At 49.3% G+C, this 25,672-nt stretch overlaps 1 protein-coding gene across 6 annotated transcripts in view; it reads right to left on the minus strand.

Annotated features, from left to right (window-relative positions):
- The window catches only part of DDR1 (discoidin domain receptor tyrosine kinase 1), a 94,453-nt gene that overhangs the window by 4,269 nt on the left and 64,512 nt on the right, over nt 1–25,672 (minus strand). For 3 of the 6 annotated variants that reach the window (XM_083723451.1, XM_083723449.1, XM_083723450.1), the window contains exons 3-17: nt 22,068–22,170; nt 20,609–20,837; nt 17,676–17,823; nt 17,142–17,244; nt 15,268–15,454; nt 13,470–13,716; nt 13,122–13,274; nt 12,814–12,977; nt 11,147–11,345; nt 6,591–6,701; nt 5,873–6,111; nt 5,049–5,176; nt 3,492–3,692; nt 2,428–2,662; nt 83–232 (exon numbers count right to left, since the gene is read on the minus strand). In XM_083723451.1, the coding sequence (XP_083579577.1) occupies nt 83–232; nt 2,428–2,662; nt 3,492–3,692; nt 5,049–5,176; nt 5,873–6,111; nt 6,591–6,701; nt 11,147–11,345; nt 12,814–12,977; nt 13,122–13,274; nt 13,470–13,716; nt 15,268–15,454; nt 17,142–17,244; nt 17,676–17,823; nt 20,609–20,837; nt 22,068–22,170 (2,597 nt within the window). The remainder of the gene's footprint in view (nt 1–82; nt 233–2,427; nt 2,663–3,491; nt 3,693–5,048; nt 5,177–5,872; nt 6,112–6,590; nt 6,702–11,146; nt 11,346–12,813; nt 12,978–13,121; nt 13,275–13,469; nt 13,717–15,267; nt 15,455–17,141; nt 17,245–17,675; nt 17,824–20,608; nt 20,838–22,067; nt 22,171–25,672) is intronic. The other 3 variants (XM_083723454.1, XM_083723452.1, XM_083723453.1) reach the window with 1 other exon arrangement.

Genomic DNA, 25,672 nt, shown 5'->3' on the forward strand with positions numbered 1-25,672 from the left:
CTGATCTGCCTTCCACCCACCCCAGCGGCACAGATTCCTGGAGAAGTCGTCGCCTCTTTCCAGGCTCCTCAGTTGTTGTTACCTGCTTGCCCTGGTGCCGGAAGAACTCGCCGGCGTTCTCAATGACGGCTTCGTCGGTGAGCTGGCTGTAGGGCTGCTCCTGGCACAGCATAAGCACCTCCCAAAATGTGACGCCAAACGCCCAGACATCGCTGGCTGTGGTGAACTTGCCCTGAGGGAAACAGAGCAGGAAGGTGAATAACAGAGGCCATATTTACTCCTTGGTGGTCCTGGCATTCCCCACCCTGTTCATCCCTCATTTTCTGCCTTCGTCCTCAAGCACTGGGCGCTGTGGTATAAACCACAGAGCCTTGGGCTTGCCGATCCGAAGGCTGGCGGTTCGAATCCCTGCAACGGGGTGAGCTCCCGTTGCTCGGTCCCTGCTCCTGCCCACCTAGCAGTTCAAATGCATGTCAAAGTGCAAGTAGATAAGTAGGTACTGCTCCGGCGGGAAGGTAAACGGCATTTCCGTGTGCTGCTCTGGTTCGCCAGAAGTGGCTTAGTCATGCTGGCCACATGACCCAGAAGCTGTACGCTGGCTCCCTCAGCCAGTAAAGTGAGATGAGCGCCGCAACCCCAGAGTCGTCCGCGACTGGACTTAATTGTCAGGGGTCCCTTTACCTCAAGCACTTGGAACACCTAGGCCCCATCTTCACAGTCAAAGCAGTGCCGTGTCACTTTCAAACAGTAATGGCTCCCTGCAAAGGATCCTGGGAACTGTAGTTTGTTAAAGGTGCTGAGGGGTTGTTCCCCTTGCAGAGTTACAGTTCCCAGAGTTCCCTGGGAAGTGGCACTGGTTGTGAAACCACTGTCAATGTTGGATTGCAGAGGAATGGTGACAGGAACCAGCTGGGGAACCCCCAAGGAAAGAAGACTCATAGCCCGGGGATTGGTGGTGGGACGACGATGAGTGGCCAGAGGGAGGAGGAAGTGGCGGAAGCTGAAGAGGGAACAGGGAATAGTGAGCTGGGAGAACTCAGAGCCCTTTTTGTTGGGCGTAATTCAGAGGGAAATTCCCAGGTGTCAAAAAAGACTATTTATGCATGCCACTACTGCGGCCTGTGTTTTGTTAGCCCAATGGAAAACGAGCGAGGTCCCAACCAAAGAATAATGGCAAATTAATGCTGCATTTAATGCTGTATTGTGTTTTTAATATTTGGCTGGGAGCCGCCAGCCAGGTGGGCAGGGTGTAAGTAAGAAAATAAAAATAATTATATAACTTGAACTGATGGAATATGTGCAGCTTGCAGATTTAACATACAGAATAAGAGAATAAGAAGAATGTACGTTTAAAGAAGACTGGAAAATGTTCACTGGATATACGGGTGAAAATCATAACTGTCAACTTTTCCCTTTTCTTGAGAGGAATCCTATTCAGAATAAGGGAATTTCCCTTTAAAAAGGGGAGAAAGTTGACAGCTATGGTGAAAACTGTGTTCATTTAAAAACGCTGGCAGCATCAAGATAAATTCAACATCGTAAATAAGTTTTGATGGATGTAACAATGGATTACTGAATGGTTTAGTTCATGTAAAATATGCAGGGATGTATGGTAAGCAAAATGAACCATGGAAAGAGAAGGGAAGTCATTGATTTAAGGTTGTTTAAATGGATATTTTGAAATGTAAATTAGAAAGCTTAATAAAAATTATATGAATAGATAGATAGATAGATAGATAGATAGATAGATAGATAGATAGTGAGCTGCAAGATCCAGTGGCAGAATCACAGAGGCAGAAGCTGGAGCAGGAGGGTGGGTGGAGTGAGGGGAAGAGGAGTCAGACTTCCAACAGAATTAAGTTTAAACTCCAACTTGCACAGTGTAGTTTACTACTGACTCACTCCTGACCACCACTCTGAGAATTGAAGTTCTTTGAGGGAAACAGGAGCCCCACCACAGCACCCTTAACGAATGGCAGTTCCCTGGGTACTTTGAGGGAAGCCGTGCCTTTTTAAAAACGGGTGTGGTATCACTTTAAATGCACAGTGTAGGAGAGACCGTCCGTCTTTAACATATCAAACTCTCGGTTGCTTTTGCCGGCCACCGAAAGCGACTCCATTGTGAACAGGGAAACGGCAAATAACAGAGGCGAGGAAAACGAGATGGGAGGAGGCAAAGCGTATGAGACGACCCTCAAAGCAGGCATGGGAAAAACCTTTGGCTCTCTCCGGATCTTGGTGGGGGAGTTGTAGCCCAGCAGACCACAGGCTTCCTACCCCCGCTTTATTAAAAAAATATTTTATTTTAATGTATTTTTAATCTTTGTTGGAAGCCACCCAGAGTGGCTGGGGAGACCCAGCCAGATGGGCAGGGTACAAATAATGTATATTATTATTATTATTATTATTATTAAGCAGTGCTCTCACCATGAGGATGCACTCCCAAGCCATCCAGCGGATCGGCAGCACTGCCCGGCCTTGGATGCGGTAATAGTCCCCAGCGTAGAGGTTCCGGCTCATGCCAAAGTCGGCGATCTTGATGGTGAAACCTTCGCCCACCAGGCAGTTCCGCGTCGCCAGATCCCGGTGCACGAAGTTGAGGGAGGCAAGGAACGCCATTCCTGAGGCAATCTGGGCTCCCACGTGGACCAGGGTAGGATAGCTAAGTAGCAGAGAAAGAGAGAGAAAGGCACATCAGGAACACTTCCCTGAGACCAAAGAGATGCAAGTGATATTCCCATCAGACACTGGGGTAGCTCTGTAAAGTGCTGGCCTCCAGGGAACGCAACTGATCAAGTTGGGATGCAATTGAATGGGACAGAATTTCCCCTCAAGATTTTAGTGAATTATGAATCCAGAGCATAGCTGTCAACAGTTCCCATTTTTTATGGGAAATTCCCTTATTCCGAATAGAATTCCTCGCAAGAAAAGGGAAAAGTTGACAGCTATGATCCAGAGGAACATCAAAGCCCAGGACTTTTTACTTTGGTAGGTCTTAGCCGGGGAGAACACAGAGAGTTCGAAATTGAAATTCATCTTTTGAAAGTAAAGACTCAGGTAGCTGCTTTTAAAATGCTCAATTACAAAGCCTTGTTCACGAATCCTCAAGCTACACTGTTTAGGCACCGGCTTGCCAAACACAATACTTTTCTACCACTTATAAACAGTAACGGCCCTCTTAAATGCAGCAGCAAGTGTTGGAAAAAAATTCTGAAAGGATAGTCTCTGTTAACCCCTTGCCTTGGAAACGTCCGAAAAATAACTGCTGCACCTGAAATGCACACCTGACGACCGACGCCATCAGGGCAGGACTTCCAAGGCAAAACAGGTTGGATTCTGCTGCCATGGAATCACAGTTGGAAGGGACCACGAGGGTCATCTAGTCCAACCCCCGGCAATGCAGGAATCTTTTTGCCCGACGTGGGGCTCAAACCCACGACCTTGAGATCTCATGCTCTACTGACTGAGCTATCCCAGCTTGGAGTCGGTACCCGATTGTCGGCTTCCCGCTGGGGCTCCCGCCCAGCTTGTCTTCCATCTCATGTCCGCTGAGGAACTGGTTGAGGTCTCCGTTCTCCATGTACTCCGTGATCATGCACAGGGGGTCGTCTCTCACACAAACGCCCAGGAGCCGGACGATGTTGAGGTCCTTCAGGCGAGACATGATCTTCACCTCCTTCAGGAAATCGTTCCTTGAGAGGCAAGAAGGAGATGTTATAAGGAATAAACAAATAAAAGGGTTCTGCAGATCGAAAGATGAAGGCGCAAAGAAAAAGGGTGGTTGGCGAAACATGACATTAATAATATAATATAATATAATATAATATAATATAATATAATATAATATAATATAATATAATATAATATAATATAATATAATATAATATAATATAATATAATATAATATATATCCTGCCCTCCCCAGCCGAAGCCAGGCTCAGAGCAGCTAACAACAGTAAAATGATACAACATTCTAAAATCATTTCATTATAAAAGCAGTTTGCATCAGATTAATGGCAACCATTGGGGTAGAGTTCTGTGAGGATTACCGAAGGAGGGGGTCAGACTGAGTCCAAACCAAAGGCCAGGTGGAACAGCTCTGTCTTGCAGGCCCTGCGGAAAGATGTCAAGTCCCACAGGGCCCTGGTCTCCTGTGACAGAGCGTTCCACACAGCCGAAAAAGCCCTGGCTCTGGTTGAGCCCACAACTGGCAAACGTGAAGCTCGAATTCTGCAAACTGGTACAAATTAGGCAACTGACAAAATCTTGATTGCCCAGAAACGTTTGGGAAGTGCTACCTCATAGCATCTTCCAGGCTGGTTTCAAGCAGAGGAGGTGAGATCATGGTGGTCACGGGGCTGAGACTAACTGTTAGGTCCCTGCCTGACTCAGGGCCTGCAGCCCAGCCAGGGACAATCACATCCCTTAAATCACATCAGCCCCTGCTCAAAGGCAAGCCAGAACAAAACTGGAAGCAGGAGAACAAAGATATAGAGAAGAGAGGGGAATACTCCAAGTGATAGGACCCGGGATTGCAGAGATCGCATTAGCAGATGTTTTGAACATGAGGTTAGATAAATCTCTTCCAGAAGAGGGCCTGCCATTCAGTTAAACCAGGCATAGGCAAACTCAGCCCTCCAGATGTTTTGGGACTACAATTCCCATCATCCCTGACCACTGTTAGCTAAGGATCATGGGAGTTGTAGTCCCGAAACATCTGGAGGGCCAAGTTTGCCTATGCCCAAGTTAAACTTTGGAATTCGCCCCCATAGGAGACAGCTGGCGGCCACCAACTTGGATGATTTTATTATCACAATTTTGTATTGCGTTAGATTGTTATAAGATGTACATTTTTTGTTCCTTCAGCTTGTAAACCGCCTTGAGTACTGTAAGATAGAAAGGCGGTATACCAAATTAAAAATGATGGTGATGATGATGAGGCCTGGGCAAATTTTATGGAGGATCAGGCTACCAAACTACAGAGAGAGAGAGAGAGAGAGAGAGAGAGAGAGAGAGAGAGAGAGAGGCAGAGAGGTTTGTGCACTTACCTGGCATTCTTAGTGGCGTCAGAGCGTAGAATCTTCACAGCCACCAGCAGAGGGCGCCCCTTGCGTACATTGAATGGGAACTCCAGGCTCGGAAGGTCCTGAGGGTTTTCCACTTCACACAAGTGGACCTTTTTAAGGGAAAAAACAAACCTGGTGACTCTGGGGGGAAGGAAGAGAATAAGAAACCAGCGTCTTCTCCCCTTCCCCCCTCCCTTTCCTCCATCACTTGGTCGCTCCATCACAAAGCAAGCAAGGCCGGTTGTGACATTCCCACACTTCACGTGAAAATGCACTTGAAGAAGAGTTTGGATTTGATATCCCGCCTTTCACTACCCTTTAAGGAGTCTCAAAGCGGCTCACATTCTCCTTTCCCTTCCTCCCCCACACAACAAACACTCTGTGAGGTGAGTGGGGCTGAGAGACTTCAGAGAAGTGTGACTGGCCCAAGGTCACCCAGCAGCTGCATGTGGAGGAGCGGGGAAGTGAACCCAGTTCCCCAGATTACGAGTCCACCGCTCTTAAATAAATTCAAGAAATAATAATAATATGGGGAGAGGTGGTCCTGTAGTTCACATGGGGATGACAGGAGCTGAAAATTCAACAGGATGTGGAGAGAACCACTTTGGCTGCCCCTAACAGAGGCAATGCAGAGTTGGTGCACCAGAGGTCTAACTCAGTGAAAGGTACTTTTCCTGCCTCCCTTCTCCTTGTGCTCTGCTGTTATGTTTATTAAGAAGTCCATCCCGCCTTGCCTCCAAAACAATCATCAAAAGCAGCCTTCATCACCTTAAAAAATAGCCTTCTACACCTACAGATGCACTCACCTCTCCAAACTGGCCTTCGCCCAGCTTCTCCTTGAAGACGAGCCTTTCCCGGGGGAACTCGCCCAGCGCCATGTCCTTTCCGGCGAGGGCGTCCACCGCGATAGCCGGGACCGCGTAGGTGTTCCCACCAGTCACCCCTTGCAGGTTGATGATGTCGGCTTCAGCGTAATGTGGAACGTTGTTCTGGAAGCCTGGCTGGCTTCCCGCCGTTTCCGGTTCCATGTAGTCAGCGCCACACGCTGTGTGGAAGGAAAGACAGGGGTAAGGAAACATGGAGCGAGTCCACTTTGCCCAGCTAACGCGGTAAGATTATTTGCCCCGCGCTGAGGATGGCTGCTTTTTGCAGGGACCCAGCAGCCGTGTCAAATGCAAGAGCCAGTTGGATCTCAGCTCTGGGCGGAAGGGACCCTGAACAAATCCTCGCCCCCTCCAGCCACCCCGGAAACTGCTGCGTCGCAGAACCTGCAAAGCGGAAAGTTGCAATGTTGTTTGAGCCAGAGAGAGAGAGAGGTTAGCCATGCACAGGATAGACAAGAGGGAAATGAACTGGGGACAGACATATGGTATGTGGGGAGGGTGGGTGGGAAGAGAGATGGAGACAGACAGCGCCCCCTGGCAGGAGAGGGGGAGAAATGGCAGTAGGCAGAAGGTTCTCTCAGCTTGGAATGTGGCCACCCAGGATTTTCCCCCGTCGCGCCCTCTTGGCCGCCCTCCTTACCATTGGTGTTGATTGGCTTAACCCGGTTGGGTGGCGGGAAAGCAGGCCTTCCCATTGGCTGGGCATAAGTGGCCAGGAAGAGGTGGTAAGCCGGGTTGCTGAGCAGCAGAGCTGTCGGGAGAATGGGGAGGGCGGGCGGAGAAAACAAACGGGACGGATGAGGAACGGACAGACGGATGGAAGGACGCACACGGAAGGGAAGGCGTGACACAGAGAAGAGGCAGCGCTTTAGGGATCCCTGTCCCTTGCCGGGGCGCTCTCGTCCCAAACACAACAGCCAGAGACACAGACACCAAATGACGTGTAATATAATAATGGCGACACGCCATCGTTAGCGCTTCGGAGAGAAGGAAGGAGTCTTGTCCAGCCCTCCTGCACTAACTCACTCTAAGTCCTTGCAAGGAAGCCAGTAAAGTCTTTAATGCCCTATGCGGCCTAGGACCCATGTACATAGCTGTCAACCATCACCAACCACACCCATAGCTGTCAACCGTTCCTTATTTGGCGGGAAACTCCCTTATCCCAGCGCCGTGTCCCGCTGCTGTCCCTTATTGATGATGTCCCTTAAATTTCCCGGGTTTCAAAGGAAGCAGCTCCTCTCCCTCCCTCCCTGGCCGGCAGGGAGGCTCCAGCTGTGTTGCTTGTTTGCGTTGCTTACCCAATAAGGAGTTTAAGAAGAACTGGGGGGTGGAGCTTGCATGCCTTGTGCCGATCAAATCGGCTGCGTTGCCTGGGGACTCGCCTTTGCTCAGCGCTTCCCAGCAGAGAGGTGATGGTGGTTTTCCTTGCTGCATCCCCTTTGCTGGGTTGCTGCGCTATGGGAACCACCGCTTGAGGCTTTGTTTGGCTGCTGGCTGACTAAAATCCCTTATTTTGGTTGCTGATCCCTTATTTTCGAGGCTGCTGGTCCCTTATTTTCAAATCTGTAAGTTGACAGCTATGCCATGTACCTATGGGACCGCCTCTCCTGATATGCCCCGCAGAGGACCTTAAGGTCCACAAATAACAACACTTTGGAGGTCCCGAGCCTCAAGGAGGTTAGATTGGTTTCAACCAGGGTCAGGGCCTTTTCAGCACTGGCCCTGACTTGGTGGAATGCTCTGTCACAAGAGACCAGGGCCCTGCGGAACTTGACATCTTCCCGCAAGGCCTGCAAGACAGAGCTGTTCTGCCTGGCCTTTGGTTTGGACTCAGTCTGACCCTTATGTTTCCCTCCCCTTATGGTCTTGATTTATGAGCTACTTTAAAATGAGGCTGCCTTTTAAATTGCATTTTAACCTGTATTTTAAATTGGGGTTTTTTCCTCTCCTCCCCCTCTCTTTTCCCCTCTATTATGTTTTTACTGTGATTTTATTGGTGTCAGCCGCCCTAAATATTATTAATATTTATTAATAAATTATTATTATTATTATTATTATTATTATTATTATTATTATTATTATTATTATTATTAATTTTCCTGTCATCTCCCGGTTGGGCTGGGAAATATCCCCTGCCTGCTATGAGAGGTGGAAGAAACCAAATGTCAAGGAGAAGGGTTGTGGACTAACCACCCTTCCCTCTGGCAATCTGAAGTGGTGTAGCCCAGGAAGAGCTTCGCCAGCTTGGCTCTTGTTTCTGTAAACTAGGCCTCAGGCTACAACTGTAACTAATCTCTGGGTAGTTGGCAGAAATGTGGGGTTCTCTGCAGGGTGGAGTGTGTATGTGTTGAACACACAGTGACTATGGGATGGGGGCACAGAACAAAATGCGGTAATGGTGGGAAGGGGCAGCCACAGTTGTAAAGTGTGGTGTAGTGGTTAAGAGCAGTATACTCGTAATCTGCTGAACCGGGTTCGCGTCTCCGCTCCTCCACATGCAGCTGCTGGGTGACCTTGGGCCAGTCACACTTCTCTGAAGTCTCTCAGCCCCACTCACCTCACAGAGCGTTTGTTGTGGGGGAGGAAGGCAAAGGAGAATGTTAGCCGCTTTGAGACTCCTTTGGGTAGTGATAAAGCAGGATATCAAATCCAAACTCTTCAAATGAGTGGAGAACATACAGGATCCTCATACTCTCTCCCTCGTCATATTTTTCATTTTTTTAGATGTTCTTTTTGCTTCCTTTCCCAGTTCTCCTCTCCGTTTTTTCCTCTCTCAAGATAACGGAAAAGCACTGAGCAAAGCTAAACGCTCGCCAAAATGACGTCCCTCCTAGACCTAGACTTCCTAGATGTCAAAGAGAACAACTACCAGACCTTTAGAAGACATCTGAAGGCAGCCCTGTTTAGGGAAGCTTTTAATGTTTGATGCATTACTGTATTTTAATATTTTGTTGGAAGCCGCCCAGAGTGGCTGGGGAAGCCCAGCCAGATGGGCAGGGTATAAATAATAAATTTATATTATATTATATTATTATAGACTGCACCACTCATAACCACAGGCAGTGTCACGTTATTAAGTGCTCATCCGTGCAAAAGGTTCTTCCTTGCATGTAGACAACTAGCACATAAGGAAAGAAACCTAGCCTTCTTCTTGGTGTGCTAGTTCTCTACTTGCAAGGGCTTCTTTTATGCAATGAAGTGTTATAAAAGCTAGCCCACCATTCTGCTGTATGAATAGGTATAGGCCCTTGTGATGGCTTTGCTGGACATATAGCTTGGCCCATTGATTCTTGTTTCCTTTTAAAAACACTGCTTCCTTCTTTCCTTCCTTGAATGTCACCCAGACATTCACAGCTTGCTATCAGTTCACAGCAAAAGCCCAGAATTTACAGCATATTGTATTGACACATGCAAGCAAATTCCCCCCCCCCAAAAAAAAAACCAAAAAAAGTTTGTGGTGACGTTGGACTTGATTCTTACATCTCCTTCCTACAAGCCTTGGACACCCACACCTCTTTCTCCCTCTGTCTGGCCTTCTAGACATCCCAAGAAACACCACACAATTAGAGAAATGTTCTATTATTATGAGAGTTAATCACAGGGGCTGCACAATCTGAGCCATTGCTTGCTGGAATTGCTGAACTTAACTCCAAGAGACCCTTGCACAAGATTAGCAGTGTGCTCCACCAGTAAAAGAGGTGCCTAAATACATTACAGAATTATAGTGGCTGGCAGTACTGCCTATATTTCACAATAAAGCAGCACACTTCAGTTGAGAAACTAGTCAGTAAAGCTCTCCTTTAACGATGTGGTGAATTTTAATCCACGTTTAAAAGGCCTGCCTTGTCATCGTTTATTAAAGGCATTTTGTCTCTGGTTTGTTACTCTAATGAGAAATAAAAATAAAATATTAACGACCCCCTTTCCTTTTAACCACAAAGTGGTAGTTTTGGCTTGTTCCCAACATAAATATCTCTTCAAAGTACCATAAAGCGTCTCCATCTTTATTAACTTTCAGGAGGAATTTGAAAACATTCCTGTTTCCTCAAGCACTTGAAAAGGGCTGAAAAGCCCTGAAATCGCTGGGTGGAAGATTATTTTTTTTAATAATTAAAAAAAGCAAAAAAACCTGCAGGTGGTTTCAAAAGGTTTTTAACGGTAACTGCTTTTCGATGTTTTTAACTGTAATTTTAAGACTATTTTAGAACATTTTCATTTTCAAATTGTGTATCTGTTTGCAATCCTGGGTAAGATATAAATTCAATAAATCAAGATGCGAGCACCTAAAATGATAACTCGAAAAAACAGAAATACATTACAACGAGTAGAATGTGTCCTTTTATTTAAAATGCATCTCTGGGTTATTTGTGGGGCATAGGAATGCGTTCATTTCCCCCAAAAAAATATAGTCCAGCCCCCCACAAGGTCTGAGGGACAGTGGACCGGCCCCCTGCTGAAAAAGTTTGCTGACCCCTGTCTTAAACTGTGGGGCACGCACTCTGCTCTTCAGGTGCAGCCCTTCCCCTCCCTAATGAGACTTTGGTGCTTTGACGGAAGCTCAAGATTCTTCCTAAGCAACCGTGGTCCCTTTCAGCACGAAGCGAGGCGAGCAGCAGTCTCCCACACCTCCTAAGGGCTGAGTCCACTCTGAGCTTTCCGCAAACATACCGCAGGAGTGTGGAATTTGGTGCTGGGCTGAGAATTCAACACCCCAAGAACAAGAATGTTCACTTGAACAAGCGAAAACAGGCAGGGAAGAATCGCCCTATGATCTGGGCAAAGGGCCACAGCGCAGTAGCAGGACACCTGCGCTGCATGCAGAAGGTCACTTCTGCTCAATCCCTCCAGTGGGGACTGGGAGAAAAACGTTATCGGAAACCCCAGACAACCACTTCCAGTCAAGGTAGACAATGCTGGTCTAGATAGGCCAATGGTACGAAGATCTTGTGGAGGAGCTTAGGTTTTCTATGTGCTCCCTAGCTCTGACCACTTACCTAGGTGTCCATGAGGCATTTGGGTTGCTCTGACCCTCAGACGTTCCCGTCTAAGGCCACCCCTACAAAAGCCTCTCCCAACGGTTCAACCATTCGCTCCATGCATCCTCAACAGCTTCGGCCTTCTCTTCTGCAAAACCACAACGTCCCCTTGTTTTAGTTCAGCTCCGCCCTCCCCAAAATCCCACAACCGGCCCCTCACCGGAGTTCTCGACGCTGTGGGGCAGATCTGGCAGTTTCATGCGGGCCCTGTTGGGCTCCTGGTACTCCGTCTCCCCCGAGTGGATGCGCTCGTAGCGGTTTGAGTGCCGGTGGGAGCCCATCGTGTTGTTGATGACGATGGTGTCGCTTGGCGCCGAGAGGTGGACAGTGAGGTCGTCGTCCGAGATGCGGCGTTGCGCCTAAGGGGCATGGAAGCGTCAGTCGCTCAAGAGGCCATGACAGCAGTGCACATACACAGCGAGCCTCACCTTGCTCAGGCCCTCAAGGCATTCATTCGCCCAATTCTACTTCTCCTTCGAGAAACTGAGGGGAGTCTTGACCCGCAGCCCTTTATTTGTACCTTGCCTTTCTGTCATGGCGTTGTCCAGGTGGCCGCTCACCAGGCACTGACCCAACCCAAACTTGTTGAGCTTCCTCAAGGTGCTGACTTTCTGTGTCTTCAGACCCTACCCTGGACTTTAACCCCACTGATTCTCCTGCCGCCCCCCGCCCCCCGCCTCAGATCATTCACTCTCTCTCGGCCTACCTAGTGGTGGATTCCAAGCTGGGTCCCTCAGAAATTTATCAGAGGTTACTTTATGAGGAGATTGGTAATGGCAGACAAGCTGCCCCAAAAGACTCCCCCCACCTCAGTCATACATTTAATAAATACAGTGGTACCTCAGGTTACAGACGCTTCAGGTTACAGACTCCGCTAACCCTGAAGTAGTACCTCGGGTTAAGAACTTTACCTCAGGATGAGAACAGAAATCGTGCGGCAGTAGCAGGAGGCCCCATTAGCTAAAGTGGTACCTCAGGTTAAGAACAGTTTCAGGTTAAGAACAGACCTCCAGAACGAATTAAGTTCTTAACCCGAAGTACCACTGTAATTACAAACATGTTTGTTTGATCTCTGTGGCCAGTCCTCAGTGCCCTCCATGACCAATGTTCATTTGCCCTCCATAACCAATCTTCCTCTGCATGTTGTAGGGGAGTTGCTGGTCCCATTCTGAAGCTGTTTCCCATTCAGGTAGGCTGTTAGCTGGGCCCAAGAGGCCTAGTGCCCCTTGTAGCCTTTTAAGGGTGCCCTACAAGTGCACCCCAGAATCCCAGCAGACCTAAGAAAGCCAGTGTCATTCTGGAAATGGCTCCAGCATACAAAGCCTCATGGCCATGAAGCTAATGGGCTGGTTTTAGGGCAGGCACTATCACTCAGCCCAACCTACTCTGCAGGGTTGTTGTGAGGATAAGGGGCTCTCCAGGGTCTCGGGCAGAGAAAATTCTAGCTGATATCCTTTTAACTGGAGGTGCCCTACTGCGTCCAAAGCCACCTTTTCCCACTGAGTGAGAGGCCCTACCCTGATCAGTGAATCATGCAGAGACGCAGCGGGTGGGCTCCTCAACAGGGGAGCGATCCTTAATTCTACATGCTTTAAAAACAAACCTTTATAGTAGTATATCTAAAAGTAAGATTCTATTTCTAGTCAATGCAATCAGGTGTGTCTTAGGCAGCATAAGTTGGGCTGAGTTAACAAAGTCTTAAATGCACTTAAGCGGATGTAGATTTTTAAGTTGCCCACTCCGAAGCAGTAAGACCACCTTAATTTGGGGCCATCGAAACCATGGCCACCCATTTCATCATCCTTCCCGTGAAGCAGCCCAGCTTACCTTCCCCAAGATCTTCTGCCAATATTGCCGCCAGAGGATGAGGATGATGACAACCAATAGGAGAAGGATAATGGCCACCAGGCACCCAATCAGGATGGAGGTGTTGCTGTTGTCGTCCTTTGCAATGGGCTGCCCTGATTTTGGTTCCCCTTGACTTTCCAGATCTTAAAAAGAAACAGAGAAACATAATAATAAAGCCCATTCATGGCCTCCGAGCACCGCCATTTTGAAACAGGTGGAATTTTGGGCTCAGGGTGGGCGAAATTATTCCTTAGGTAGCTTTGCTCTCAGGTTTGAGGGCTACTCACCTTGGAGCGTGAGGTTTGAGCCAATGTTGGCTTTTTCGCTCTGCGCAGAACCCAGAGCCGGTGAGATGGGAACGTCGTGGCCCGAGGGGTGAGGCAGAGCAACCACGGGAGGGCGACGGCTTGAGGCAGAGAAGGAGGGGTCATCCACAACGTCTGGAAGGAAAAGGAAATGCGAAGGATAACCAAGTGACGAAAGGAGTGGATATGACAAATAACTGTAACAACAATTGTAGCATAGCAATTTGAGTGCTGGGCCAGGAGCTGGGAGACCAGGGTTCAAACCCTCGCTCAGCCTCTTCTGCTCTCCACCTGCATGGCTCTGCGCCCAGCCAGCCAACCCCAACTCACCAGAGAGAAAGCCAACTTCACTGAAAAGCATCCACTCGCCGGCAAAGTGGAAGTGGCACTGGACGAACTTGCCGAGCCGCCCTCCCAGGTCCACCGTGAGGGACCGGGCGCTGGGATCCCTCACGTCCACAGCGAGTTGTTGCGAGACAGGCGTGGGCTCCCAGGCCGTGGCCAGGCTGCGCTTGAAGAGGCAGTCCACCTGCCGGAAGACGCTCACCCCGTGCGTGTGCATGTTGTTGCAGTGGACCTGGGGTTGGGCGGGGAGGTTGGATTGGGGCAGCGGGGGGGGGGGGGGAGAAGAGGGTTAGAGGAGAGGCCATTTTGAAGCAAGCTTATTCCCCTGGCATCCCCATCATCGTCTATAGGTTGATCGCAACCGAACGCTCATTTTACTCACACGATTGCAAGCTTACACGGACCATCAATAAATAAATAGAAAGGGAGACCCTTAACTTTTCAGGCTTTGGGGGCTCTTGAGAGATTTTGTGGGGTGTCCCACAGGGTTATCCCTGCACAAAAAAACACTTCTAAGCCTTTTGCCTTGCTTACAGGGCTCTGGGTCGTGTGAGGCCTCTGGAAGGCTCCCATGAGATCTCACAGGGACATGAGTCTCAGAGGCCTTCCACAACCCTCCCTGTGAGCAGGTGGACCAACACTATGGGCCTGAGGCCTCTACAGCCACACACACAACACACGTTTGTTAGGATGGAGCTCAGCCCCTGCAATCTTGAGGGGACAGAGGAGGCCTGGTGGGAAGCCGCCCGGGCCATGAAATGTGGGAAGACGCCATGCAGATCAGTGCGTGAATGTCGCATCAGAAGGAGGCCTGGTCAGCCTCTCCCGATGCGACAGTCATCATGCAAGCAGCGTGCAATGCCCATGATGACACACATGGTGTCACACACACACACAATGCACATCGCATGACGTCAGCCCCCCCCCCCCAACACACACACGTTGGGCGCAACTCAGCACCTGTGCCTATAAGGAAGGAGCAGAGCTTTAAAAGCTGCTTCTGCTACAGGTTTTCCTTATTTGTCACAAGAGGAAAGTGGGTTCTGATTACACAGTTCTCAAGCGTTAAAGGCCAGGTTAGAAAGCGCGTCTATCTGAAAACTACAGAAGGAGGCTGGTGGGATGACGATGGGTGTTAGATGGAGAAGAGGGAGCAGACTGGAAGGGGGAGGAGATGTCAGCAGCAGGAGAGGCGACAGGGTTTAGTGAACAGGAAAAGGCTGCAGCAGAGAGCAGTTCAGACTCCGACTCTGAGGCTGAAGTAGAGGCTGGAGGGGAGAGTAGCCAGGAGGCAGAGTGGAGACAGGCTGCTGAAGAATATAGGGTGTCTCCTGCTACTGCTGCAACCAGCTCCCCTCTCCTTCAGTTCTGGCAACTGCTTCATCGGGGCAAGACCTCCTGCTGAGACCACTAGGCCTGAGCTGAGTTTTGCTTCCTCAAATCAAGAAGAGTTTGGATTTGATATCCTGCCTTCACTCCCTTTAAGGAGTCTCAAAGCGGCTAACATTCTCCTTTCCCTTCCTCCCCCACAACAAACACTCTGTGAGGTGAGTGGGGCTGAGAGACTTCAGAGAAGTGGGACTGGCCCAAGGTCACCCAGCAGCTGCATGTGGAGGAGCGGAGACGCGAACCCAGTTCCCAGATTACGAGTCTACCGCTCTTAACCACTACACCACACCGGCTCTCAAGAATTAATTAATCAAGAATTAACTGGACTGGTCTCAGGTGAGTTCTTGTTTTTGTTGCTGCCCCGCACCTGACTCCAACCATGACACTCGCTTACCTTCATGTAAGTGAAGGCTCTGAGCTGGTCAAACTCAAACTCCATCTCGATGAAGCCCTTGGGGAAAGAGCTGTTCCTCCAGCCTACATAGTCGTACCCTGGCCAGACGCGCAGCTCTTTGTTGTGGGTGAAATCGTCCAGGCCAACCACCCCATCGGTCAGCTGGCCAAGGCCCCCGAAATGCAAGCTGTGGTTGGAATGGAATAGAATAGAGTTGCAAGGGAGTCACTAAGGAAAAAAGAAAACACTGGGCACTTGGGTTGAACCAAGGCGCCCCTTAAACGTCGCACTAGTGTGAAGGAGAGTGCATTTCTATGTGTTCGTTCTACAATATTGACATAGAATTGAAAGACTGCAACCGTATGGCCAATGCCATGATCAGCAACACAGGGATCTAGCAGGTAGAGATATAAGATACAAACAAGATTCAGCCTGTTTCCTGGGTGCAGGGAAGGAGCTGTCAATGCTTAATTATCTGGAGCCCACCTCGCTGGCTGGAAGACACAGCAGCCCTTCCACCATCCTCTGATCAGAGATCGAGTCCCCTGAGTGTCTCCAGCTTCCCCGCCTTGCAGAAGTCAAAGACTGCAAAATAAGCAAGGGCTCCTTTAGCAGCCCAGTCGGTTCCTCCAGAGCTGAATGCAGTCTGGGTCCTGGCAGCCTACATGAGGCTCCGGCTGGCTCTAGCTCCCTGCTGAGACAACATCTTCTGTGGCAAGCTCACAGGAAGGCAAGTCACAAAGGAGAAAGAAGATGAGAACGGTACCTTGGACAGTTCCAAGGGGGACTCTGCTGGCCAAAGTATAATCCTAAAGCAGATACCAAGAGGAAGATGCTTCAGCCAGTATGGTTACTTGGAGCTGCCCACGCTCTCGCTCTCCTCTGATGTGTTTTGACTTGCTACCTGCTTTCCCTCTGAGACTCAAGCTCCTCCAGAACCAGACAGGTGAGGCTGGCTGTGCAGGAGAGAAAAGGCCCCATGCCATGGGAAAGACCCCCACAGTCGTGCCTTCATCCTGGCTACGGGTCTTTCGATGCTACAGCTACACTACAGGATCAAGAACACAGAAAACTTGGCTGCCCCAGCACAGATATAGTGTTTAGAAGATTCCTCAATGTTTTCAGAATGTGGCTGGTGTGGCAGAAGGTGTAATAAGGCAGGTGGCCAATATGAAGCTAATAATTTTTAGACACCGTTATTTAGTTTTCTTCTCTCACTCAGCCCCAATCGTCTCTTCTTTCCTTTTTCTATCGCTATGGGTCACCCACCTAACACTGGGTCCTCCTGTTAATGTTCTTGTTGCTCATGTCTGCATTTTTCCCCAGCACGATTCCTGTCATAGTCCTATCTCACCTCCGTTTTATAAAAAAAGGCAACCCAGGCCGAGAACGTGATTTGCCCCAGATGACACCCTGAGCTTCCGGCTGTTTTAACTCCACAACTATTACACAATGAGAAACTCTCTTTGGGTGGAGTCACACAATCAGCTTGCAGCCCCATTCACAAGGTGACCAAATGGAAGTTCCGTTCCTGTTTTCTCAGGAGACGAACAAAACGTCTGAACACATTTTGAACTGCAACTCCATAATCCCTGGCCATTGGCCACACTAGTAAGGGCTGATGGGAGTTGTAGTCATAAACATCTGAAGACCACCAGGTTGAGGGAAAGCTGGTCGGTCTAACATAACCCAGTGAACTGAAAGGTGATGAAATCTTCAGATGCATCATGTGATGTCTGCAGCTGTCATGTGACTAACCTGGTCATCTGAACCCACCCTTTGAAGCTGAAGTTTCAGGCTGGGATTGCCATGCTTTTAGGGCCACCCAAGCACAGAATTCAACAACAGGGGGGCAGGGATGTTCACTCACTCACTTGCTGATGCTGTGCCCATCGTAAGTGGAGTCATTCAGGTAGACTGGTTCTGGAACCAGAGGCATGACCTGGCCGAGAGGAGCCGTGTACGACTGAAGTCCATCTGGTGGAAGGAAACAAACACATTCAGAAGAAGACCTCAAGCTCCTGGTCCTCAGGAGGATCAAACTTCATGTGCAGCAAAGGCTTCTGGGTATGTGGAGCAAACCCCAAGCCCATGCATACAGAGAGGGGGTGAGGAAAACAGGAACATATGAAGGAGCCTTCTGTTGAGTCAGGCGGTTGGTCTATCTAGCCTAATACCATCAAACCTGATGCTGTCCAGGTATTTCCCTTGAACTACAACTCCCATCAAGCCTGGTCAAAGGGTTGGGATGATGGGAGTTGTAGTCCAAAAACATCTAGGGGACTCAAGGTTGGGGAAGGTTGCTCTAACCACCACATCGCACCGGCTCTGCATATGCAGGTGAGTTCAGGAAAAGAGCTGGACCGTGTTGTTGTGTCAAGGACAAAAATAATAACCAGCTGGCTCACCTTTCCAGACGCAGCCATAGAGCTCCACGCGCAGGCAGACACTCATGACTCGGTCCGCACGTGGGTAGAAGCGGACGTAACGGGCAATAACCGGGGGGCCCAGGTCCTTCAGCACCACTTCTTCTGTATTTTCATTACCCGAAATCACCTAAGGGGCAGGAAGTTAGTTTTCTGTCATTGCTCGGGAACGTGCACAGGTAATGGCAATTCTGAGCTTTGGCATTTGAATAAAGACATTGGTGGACGCGGGTGGCGCTGTGGACGCGGGTGGCGCTGTGGGTTAAACCACAGAGCCTAGGACTTGCCGATCAGAAGGTCGGCGGTTTGAATCCCCATGACGGGGTGAGCTCCTGTTGCTCGGTCCCTGCTTCTGCCAACCTAGCAGTTCGAAAGCACATCAAAGTGCAAGTAGATAAATAGGTACCGCTCTGGCGGGAAGGTAAACGGTGTTTCCGTGTGTTGCTCTGGTTCGCCAGAAGTGGCTTAGTCCTACTGGCCACATGACCCGGAAGCTGTCTGTGGACAAACGCTGGCTCCCTCGGCCAATAAAGCGAGATGAGCGCCACAACCCCAGAGTCGGCCACAACTGGACTTAACACTCAGGGGTCCCTTTACCTTTAAAGACATTGGTGGAATTTTTAAAGTCAGAGATGGGCAACCTGTGGCCCTCGGGGTGCTGCTGAACTCAGACTTCCATCAGCCCAATCCATCAGGGATGACAAAAGCTATACAGTCCAGAAACAACTGGAGGGAGTCACACTAGCCATCTCTGGTTTAGGCAGTGTATGGTGCAATGTCAGGATTATACATGGGAAGTAGCGCATAAGCAAAGAGATCGGCCTGCCATGCTAGGAAAGGTCCTCTCTATTTATTAGACATAGAACCAGTCTTCAAAGAGATGTAAACCTGTTTCTGGGCTCTCCCACTTCAGAGAGCGAAAAACTCCATCCAAACAGAAAACTACAGGTCATCAAGAAGGGTTCCAACCCAGCCTTCTCCCTGACATGCTGTTTTCCCATGAGCAGGATTCCCCTTTTGCTGAGAGGCTGGCTGCAAAACCGGTTTCTGGTCCTGCCCCCCTCCGAAATGCAGGTGGAGTGGGGGTTCCCATGATGAAATACACCTTTCTCAGTAGCGGACAGCATAGGTGAGACGTTGCTGCTCAACTGACCTCCAGTCAGTTGCATCGCTTCTCCTTACCAGGAGGCAGAGAAGTAGGGGCAAGGCAGAGGTGAGGTTGGTGCAGTGCAAACACACCAGCAGGAGGGCCAGATTTAGCTCTGCAGGTGTGTTTGCACAGTGACGACTGTGCACCACTGTCTCACCTCACCCCCTCGACTTCCAGTGATGCAACTGATGGGGGGTGAAGTAAGCAGCTACACCACACCTGATGTTAGCAATTTCACTCCTCCTGGGGAAGGAAGAGAGTCTTATATCTTCCGCTGTGGGTACTATTACACTGTACTTTCGCTTTATTTCTTTCTTTTTGTTCTCTCGGAGCTGGAGAGAACGGACGCCATTTTGCTTTTGTCTGTACATAGTGTGTCACTAAACAGTAGATTAGCTCTACAATGTCTCACTTTTCTTGCTGTGTTATGCCAGAAGATTAGGGTGCATATACCAGCTGGTATAAGGGATGCGGGTGGCGCTGTGGGTTAAACCACAGAGCCTAGGACTTGCCAATCAGAACGTCGGCAGTTCGAATCCCCGTGATGGGGTGAGCTCCTGTTGCTCGGTCCCTGCTCCTGCCAACCTAGCAGTTCGAAAGCACGTCAAGTGCAAGTAGATAAATAGGTACTGCTGTGGCAGGAAGGTAAACAGCGTCAGGGGTCCCTTTACCTTACCAGCTGGTATATGTCACTAGGAAGCGCACTGGAAGAGAAGCGAGATGCCTTTTCCAGAGCTGCGCATACTGAAGGATGCTCAGAGTTTTGGGGGCTTGCAGCCCCCCCAACATTTTCCCAACACCTATGCCGTCTGCTACTGAGAAAAGGCACACTCTAATTGTAGTTTGAAGCAGGGCAGAACAGAAACAGGCTTTCCACCTGAATAAGAAAAATACTTTGTTGTTGCTACAGATTTCCAATGGGCTCTGTAAGCCTTGAAAGCAAGCCCAGATAAAAAGCTTTCACACAACCTGCTCCATTCCCATCAAACACCTGGAACTTCCCTTCCCTTGGCAACTACTTTAAGTGCTTCTCTAAACGTTTCAAACTCTGCCCTAAAACAACGGTAAGTTGCCTGGCAATTAAGATTATTTTATGAAAATCCATCTAATTTTGATCATTGAAAAATGAAATCTTTAACTGCTAAAGGTTTTTTAAAAAAATACAGAATAGGTAAACACCTGACCATTAGGTCCAGTCGTGTCCGACTCTGGGGTTGTGGCGCTCATTTTGCTTTACTGGCCGAGGGAGCCAGCGTGCAGCTTCCGCGTCATGTGGCCAGCATGACTAAGCTGCTTCTGGAGAACCAGAGAAGTGCACGGAAACCAGAACAGTGCCATTTACCTTCCCGCCGGAGCGGTACCTATTTATCTACTTGCACTTTGAAGTGCTTTCGAACTGCTAGGTTGGCAAGAGCAGGGACCGAGCAACGGGAGCTCACCCCATCACGGGGATTCGAACCGCCGACCTTCTGATCAGCAAGTCCTAGGCTCTGTGGTTACACCACAGCACCACCCACGTCCCTAATGAATAATAAAGCCTCTGCCATAATAAAGCCTCTGCAATTCACCAAATTTACCCCATATATGCGATTCCACATTTTGTAGCCGTCGACTAATATTTCTTTAAGCAATGACATCACAACTTAGCCTAACATTTGATCTCATGAGTGGAATCTGTGAATGCCACGCCTTCCGCTAGCCCCACCTCCCCGCCTCCCATTGGCTGCCTTCACCTGCGCTCACTTCAGCTCCGCCCCTCGCTTACCTCGTTGCCCCACCGGTCCCGCCAAGGCATCCAGCGGTGCCCGTCCCGGCTGTAGTGTAGCCGGTAGGAGCGGGCAAACTCTTTGCCATGACCACTCGCATGGCGACCCTGTGTTCCCACCAAGGTTAAGAAGTGCAGCCGCCGCAGGTCTATCTCCAAGTACTCCGCATCGTTAGGGTAGACGGGTCCTGCAGGGCACCAGGCTCCATCTCCCTCGCTCAACGCCAACCTGGAGAGCAAGAAAAGGGAGAAGACAGAAAGGTGGATATGTTAACGAACCTGTATTTGGGCAGGGGCACATTTCACAAATCACATTTAAGTCTCCCTAGCACCTCTTGCAAGGGACGCGGGTGGCGCTGTGGGTTAAACCACAGAGCCTAGGACTTGCCAATCGGAAGGTCAGTGGTTCGAATCCCTGCAACAGGGTGAGCTCCCGCTGCTCGGTCCCTGCTCCTGCCAACCTAGCAGTTTGAAAGCACATCAAAGTGCAAGTAGATAAATAGGTACCACTCCAGCGGGAAGGTAAACGGCATTTCCATGCGCTGCTCTGGTTTGCCAGCTTAGTCATGCTGGCCACATGACCCGGAAGCTGTACGCCGGCTCCCTCGGCCAATAAAGCGAGATGAGTGCCACAACCCCAGAATGGGCCACAACTGCACCTAATGGTCAGGGGTCCCTTTATCTTTACCTAGCACCTCTTGCATGCTATTTTTCTCGCACGCCAGGTTGAGCAGACCACCCCCATCCCTCCTTGGATGGATGGCCACAACGTTGAGCTGAAGGAATAAGAGGGCAACAGGAAGACTACGCCAAAGGGAGTTGGGGTAGGAACACGGCCCTATTTCACACTGCTCTTTATAGGGAAGGCGTCCAAGAACGCCTTCTTGGACGGTGCCGCACATGTTCATGTGGAAGGACATGTGGGAGGCCTAAACGGCCTCGGCCCAGTATACCTGGAGGAGCGTCTCCACCCCCATCGTTCCGCCCGGACGCTGAGGTCCAGCTCCAAGGGCCTTCTGGTGGTTCCCTCGCTGCAAGAAGTGAGCTTACAGGGAACGAGACAGAGGGCCTTCTTGGTAGTGGCGCCCGCCCTGTGGAACACCCTCCCATCAGATGTCAAAGAGATAAACAACTACCTGGCATTTAGAAGACAGGGAAGTTTTTAATGTGTGACATTTTAACATATTTTTAATCTTTGTTGGAAGCCGCCCAGAGTGGCTGGGGAAACTCAGCCAGATGGGCAGGGTACAAATAATAAATTAGTATTATTATTATTATTATTATTATTATCATGGAGCTTGGGGCGGGCATCCTATCTTACTGAACAGCGTGAACAGTCCTTTCCAGCTGACCTTCGTCAGGTCTACGAGGGCAGTGTACTGTGAACAACTGAAATGTATTGTACAACTGCAAGGGGGGAAAGCAAGTTACAACTTCACATTTCAAAGGCCATCGTCACCTGCTGTGTTTGGCGGCCGTCGAGTCAGACCACGAGCTGGAGGCTGAGAGGGCCTCATCCGGGATGGTGCGATCCTGCATGCCCAATGCATAGCGGCACTTAGCTGCAAAGAGGGAAGCAAGCAAGAGAATGAAGAGCAAAGGCGACCCCTTTGCATTATACACACCGCTCTGCAAAAATCATGAGCTATTAATACTGGCCTGATCCGCAAAACATCAATTATAGTATGTCACATTGAAACCAATGGGTTGCAAGTTAACCTAGGATGGGATGCTTTTAATGAGACTTGAGAACATAAGAAGAACTCTGCCAGATTAGGACAAAGGGACCCATCTATACCAGAATCCTCCCCCCCCCCACACACACACAGTGGATAACCAGATGACTATGAAGTCAATGATCAGCACCAACACAGCAGAGGTCCAAGCTGGTGCCCATCACTGCTACCATATTTTTTGCTCTATAAGACGCACCCGACCATAGGACGCACCTTGTTTTAGAGAGGGAGAACAAGAAAAAAAGCATTCTCTCCCTCTCTGTGCAGCGCCCCTTCAGTGAAGTGGCAGGAGAAACGGAGCCCCTTCCATTTCTCCTCCCGCTTCGCTGAAGGGGCGCTGCACAGAGAGGGAACGCTGCGCACTGCCTCTCCAGCGAAGCAAAGCCAGGAGAGCAAGAGGGGTCAGTGCGCACTGACCCCTCTCGCTCTCCAGGCTTCGCGTTGCTTTCGCTGAAGCCATGGAGCCTGTATTCGCTCCATAAGACGCACACACATTTCCCCTTACTTTTTTTTGGGGGGGGAGTGCATCTTATAGGGTGAAAAATACGGTAGTTGTGGGAGAGAATTCCATAGCTGAACCCTGTTCTGTGTGAAGAAACACTTCCTTTTGTCTGTCCTAGAACCTCCAATATTCAGCTTCATTGTCCCAAGCGCTAGTATTATGAGACAAGAGAAAGGAAAACTTCTTCCTATCCACTTTCTCTACAGGATGCACAATCATATTCCCTTCTTAACCTGTCCCCTCTTATAACCAGGCCTGACACCACCAAAAGGCAGGCTTGGCTAGATACTGATGCCCAAAGGCACTGAAGAACGCAGGCCTTGGGACTCCATTTTGAAAATGGGGGGGGGGGAATATGGCCACCACCATAAAAACATGGCAGCCACATTCTAGCACCATCCTGTGTTAAATTAGTTCTCTCAGTCTATATTCTCAGCTTATCCTGTGTATCATGGGAATATGCCCCGCTGGGGAAAAAGTGAGACTTACATCTGAGTAGTAAACTGTCACAGGGTTGAGCCTTGTATATCAAAACTCATTTTGTCTGTCTGTTTGCTACCAGGCCTGTTTCAAGGTGCTTGTGTTAATCCACAAAGCCCTAAACAACTCGGGCTCAAAGTACCTTAGGGACTGCCTGTTTCCATATGCTCCATCTCAGTCACTGAGATCCTCTGAGGTGTCAAGCCTCACTAGGGATCAAGCCTTTAGTGTGGCAGGCCCTGCACTGTGCAATTCCTTTTTGAAAAATCCAAGAATCTGACAAACATAAGGCTACTGTCCTACCTGGGACACAGGTGGCGCTGTGGTCTAAACCACTAAGCCTCTTGGGCTTGCCGATCGAAAGGTCGCGGTTTGAATCCCCACAATGGAGTGAGCTCCCATTGCTCTGTCCCAACTTCCTGCCAACCTAGCAGTTTGAAAGCACGCCAGCAAAAGTAGATGAATAGGTACTGCTGCGGCAGGAAGGTAAACGGAATTTCTGTGCGCTCTGGTTTCCATCACGGTGTCCCATTGTGCCAGAAGCGGTTTCCGGCCACATGACCCGGAAAGCTGTCTATGGACAAACGCTGGCTCCCTCGGCCTGAAAGTAAGATGAGCGCCGCACCCCCATAGTCCCTTTTGACTGGAATTAACTGTCCAGGGGTCCTTTACCTTTTTTTACCATTTTTACTATCCTACCTACAAAAAGCAGAACACTTAGTACTGGATGTCAACGACTTCCACCAGAGGGTGCTCTAATTTCACACACAAGAGATGGACACTTTTTTTAAAAAAAACAACCAAGGATGTCCTTTTCTAGAGACACACTAAGTTTTAACATTCTGTTAATGTTCTGCAAGCTTTCAGCTCAATGTTCCGTTGTCTGGAACACTTTGTGATACTCTGGAATATAGCCAAAAGGGCAAATTCCATGCTGGGGTGATTAGGGAAGACAGAGAGGATAAAACTGCCAGCATCATAATGCTGCCCTTCATATATTATGTATGATGATGCAGTCCCATTTTGGAATCCTATATGCTGTGCTGACGCTCCATTTCAAACGGGAAATCACAGGGTTGGTGAAAGGGGCAGAAAAGGGTAAGCAAACCAAAATAATAAGGCTGGACTGAAGAACAGGCTGGCCAGCTCCCAAGAGACTGCGATCTACTCACAGAGTCATAAACTGGCAGTGATCTACCCCCCCCCCCTTTTTTTTGTCCAGGTCAAAGTCCAGGCCCAAAGTCTGGGGGGTACAGGGGGCTGTTTTTTCAGGGGAGCCAAAGTTGTTTAGCTTCTTTGTGGGGAGCCAGTGATCTACCACAGACGTCTAGTGATCTACTGGTAGATCACGATCTACCTGTTGCACGTGCCTGGGCTAAAGCACTTGGGGATTTTTAGTTTACCAAAAAAAAAAAAATTAAAAAAATATGATATGTTAGAAGTTGATAATATTATGGAGGGTGTGGAGAAAACGGCTAGAGGTTCTTTTTTAATTTCTTAAATCTCCTCTGGTGATGCTAGAATTTTGGGGTACAGAATGAAACAGATAATTCAGAACAGACAATAAGAGCAAGGAAAACTTCCTTGCATAATGTAGAATCCACTGCTGCAAGATGTGACGGTAAAGCTTATTTCATGGGCAGAGAGGATGGGGAATCTTTGGCCCTTTAGATGTCATTGGACTACAACTGCTGTCCATTTGCCAGGCTGGCTAGGGCCGATAGGAACTGGAGTTCAACAACATCTGGAGGGCCACAGGTTCCCCAGTCCTGTTCTGCAGAAGCCAGACAGACAGACAGACAGACAGACAGACAGACAGATGATGGATAGTATCCTTACGAGTGGAACCTGCAACAAAATGTTGCAGTGTGGAGTGTTCCTATTCACTGTTCCATTCGGTCAGCCATGCCCTTCTCCAAGATACTCCATTCTGTCTCCCCCCACCCCTCAACATTCCATGGCCACTGAGGGTGCTCATTCCCCATTAGGCTGCTTCCAGAGCTTTCTCCTCCCTCTTGTGTCCAAAGATGGCGCCATTTTGGTTTCATGAGCAACCAACAGCTCTCACATCTGTGCATCGGAAATAAGATAGAAGCATCGGACAAAACTATGTTGGGAATTAACCAACGTAGAAGAAAGGCCCACTGGATGGCAGTTTGGCAACAGCCCCCTTGCCCTGAGTTCCTTTTCCCTTGCTTTGCTCTCCATCTTATACTTGGCCTTGCCCTCTCGCCCGACCTTCATATCTCCATCACTTCTGCCCAATAAAATCCTGTAAGCTCAGTGCTCCTTCTGCACCACATTTCAGCACCTCACTAAGGAACCCTCCAGTTTCCCGCTCCTCAA

The sequence above is a fragment of the Podarcis gaigeae genome (genome assembly GCF_964106915.1).
Source record: "Podarcis gaigeae genome assembly, chromosome: 2".
NCBI lineage: Eukaryota > Metazoa > Chordata > Lepidosauria > Squamata > Lacertidae > Podarcis > Podarcis gaigeae.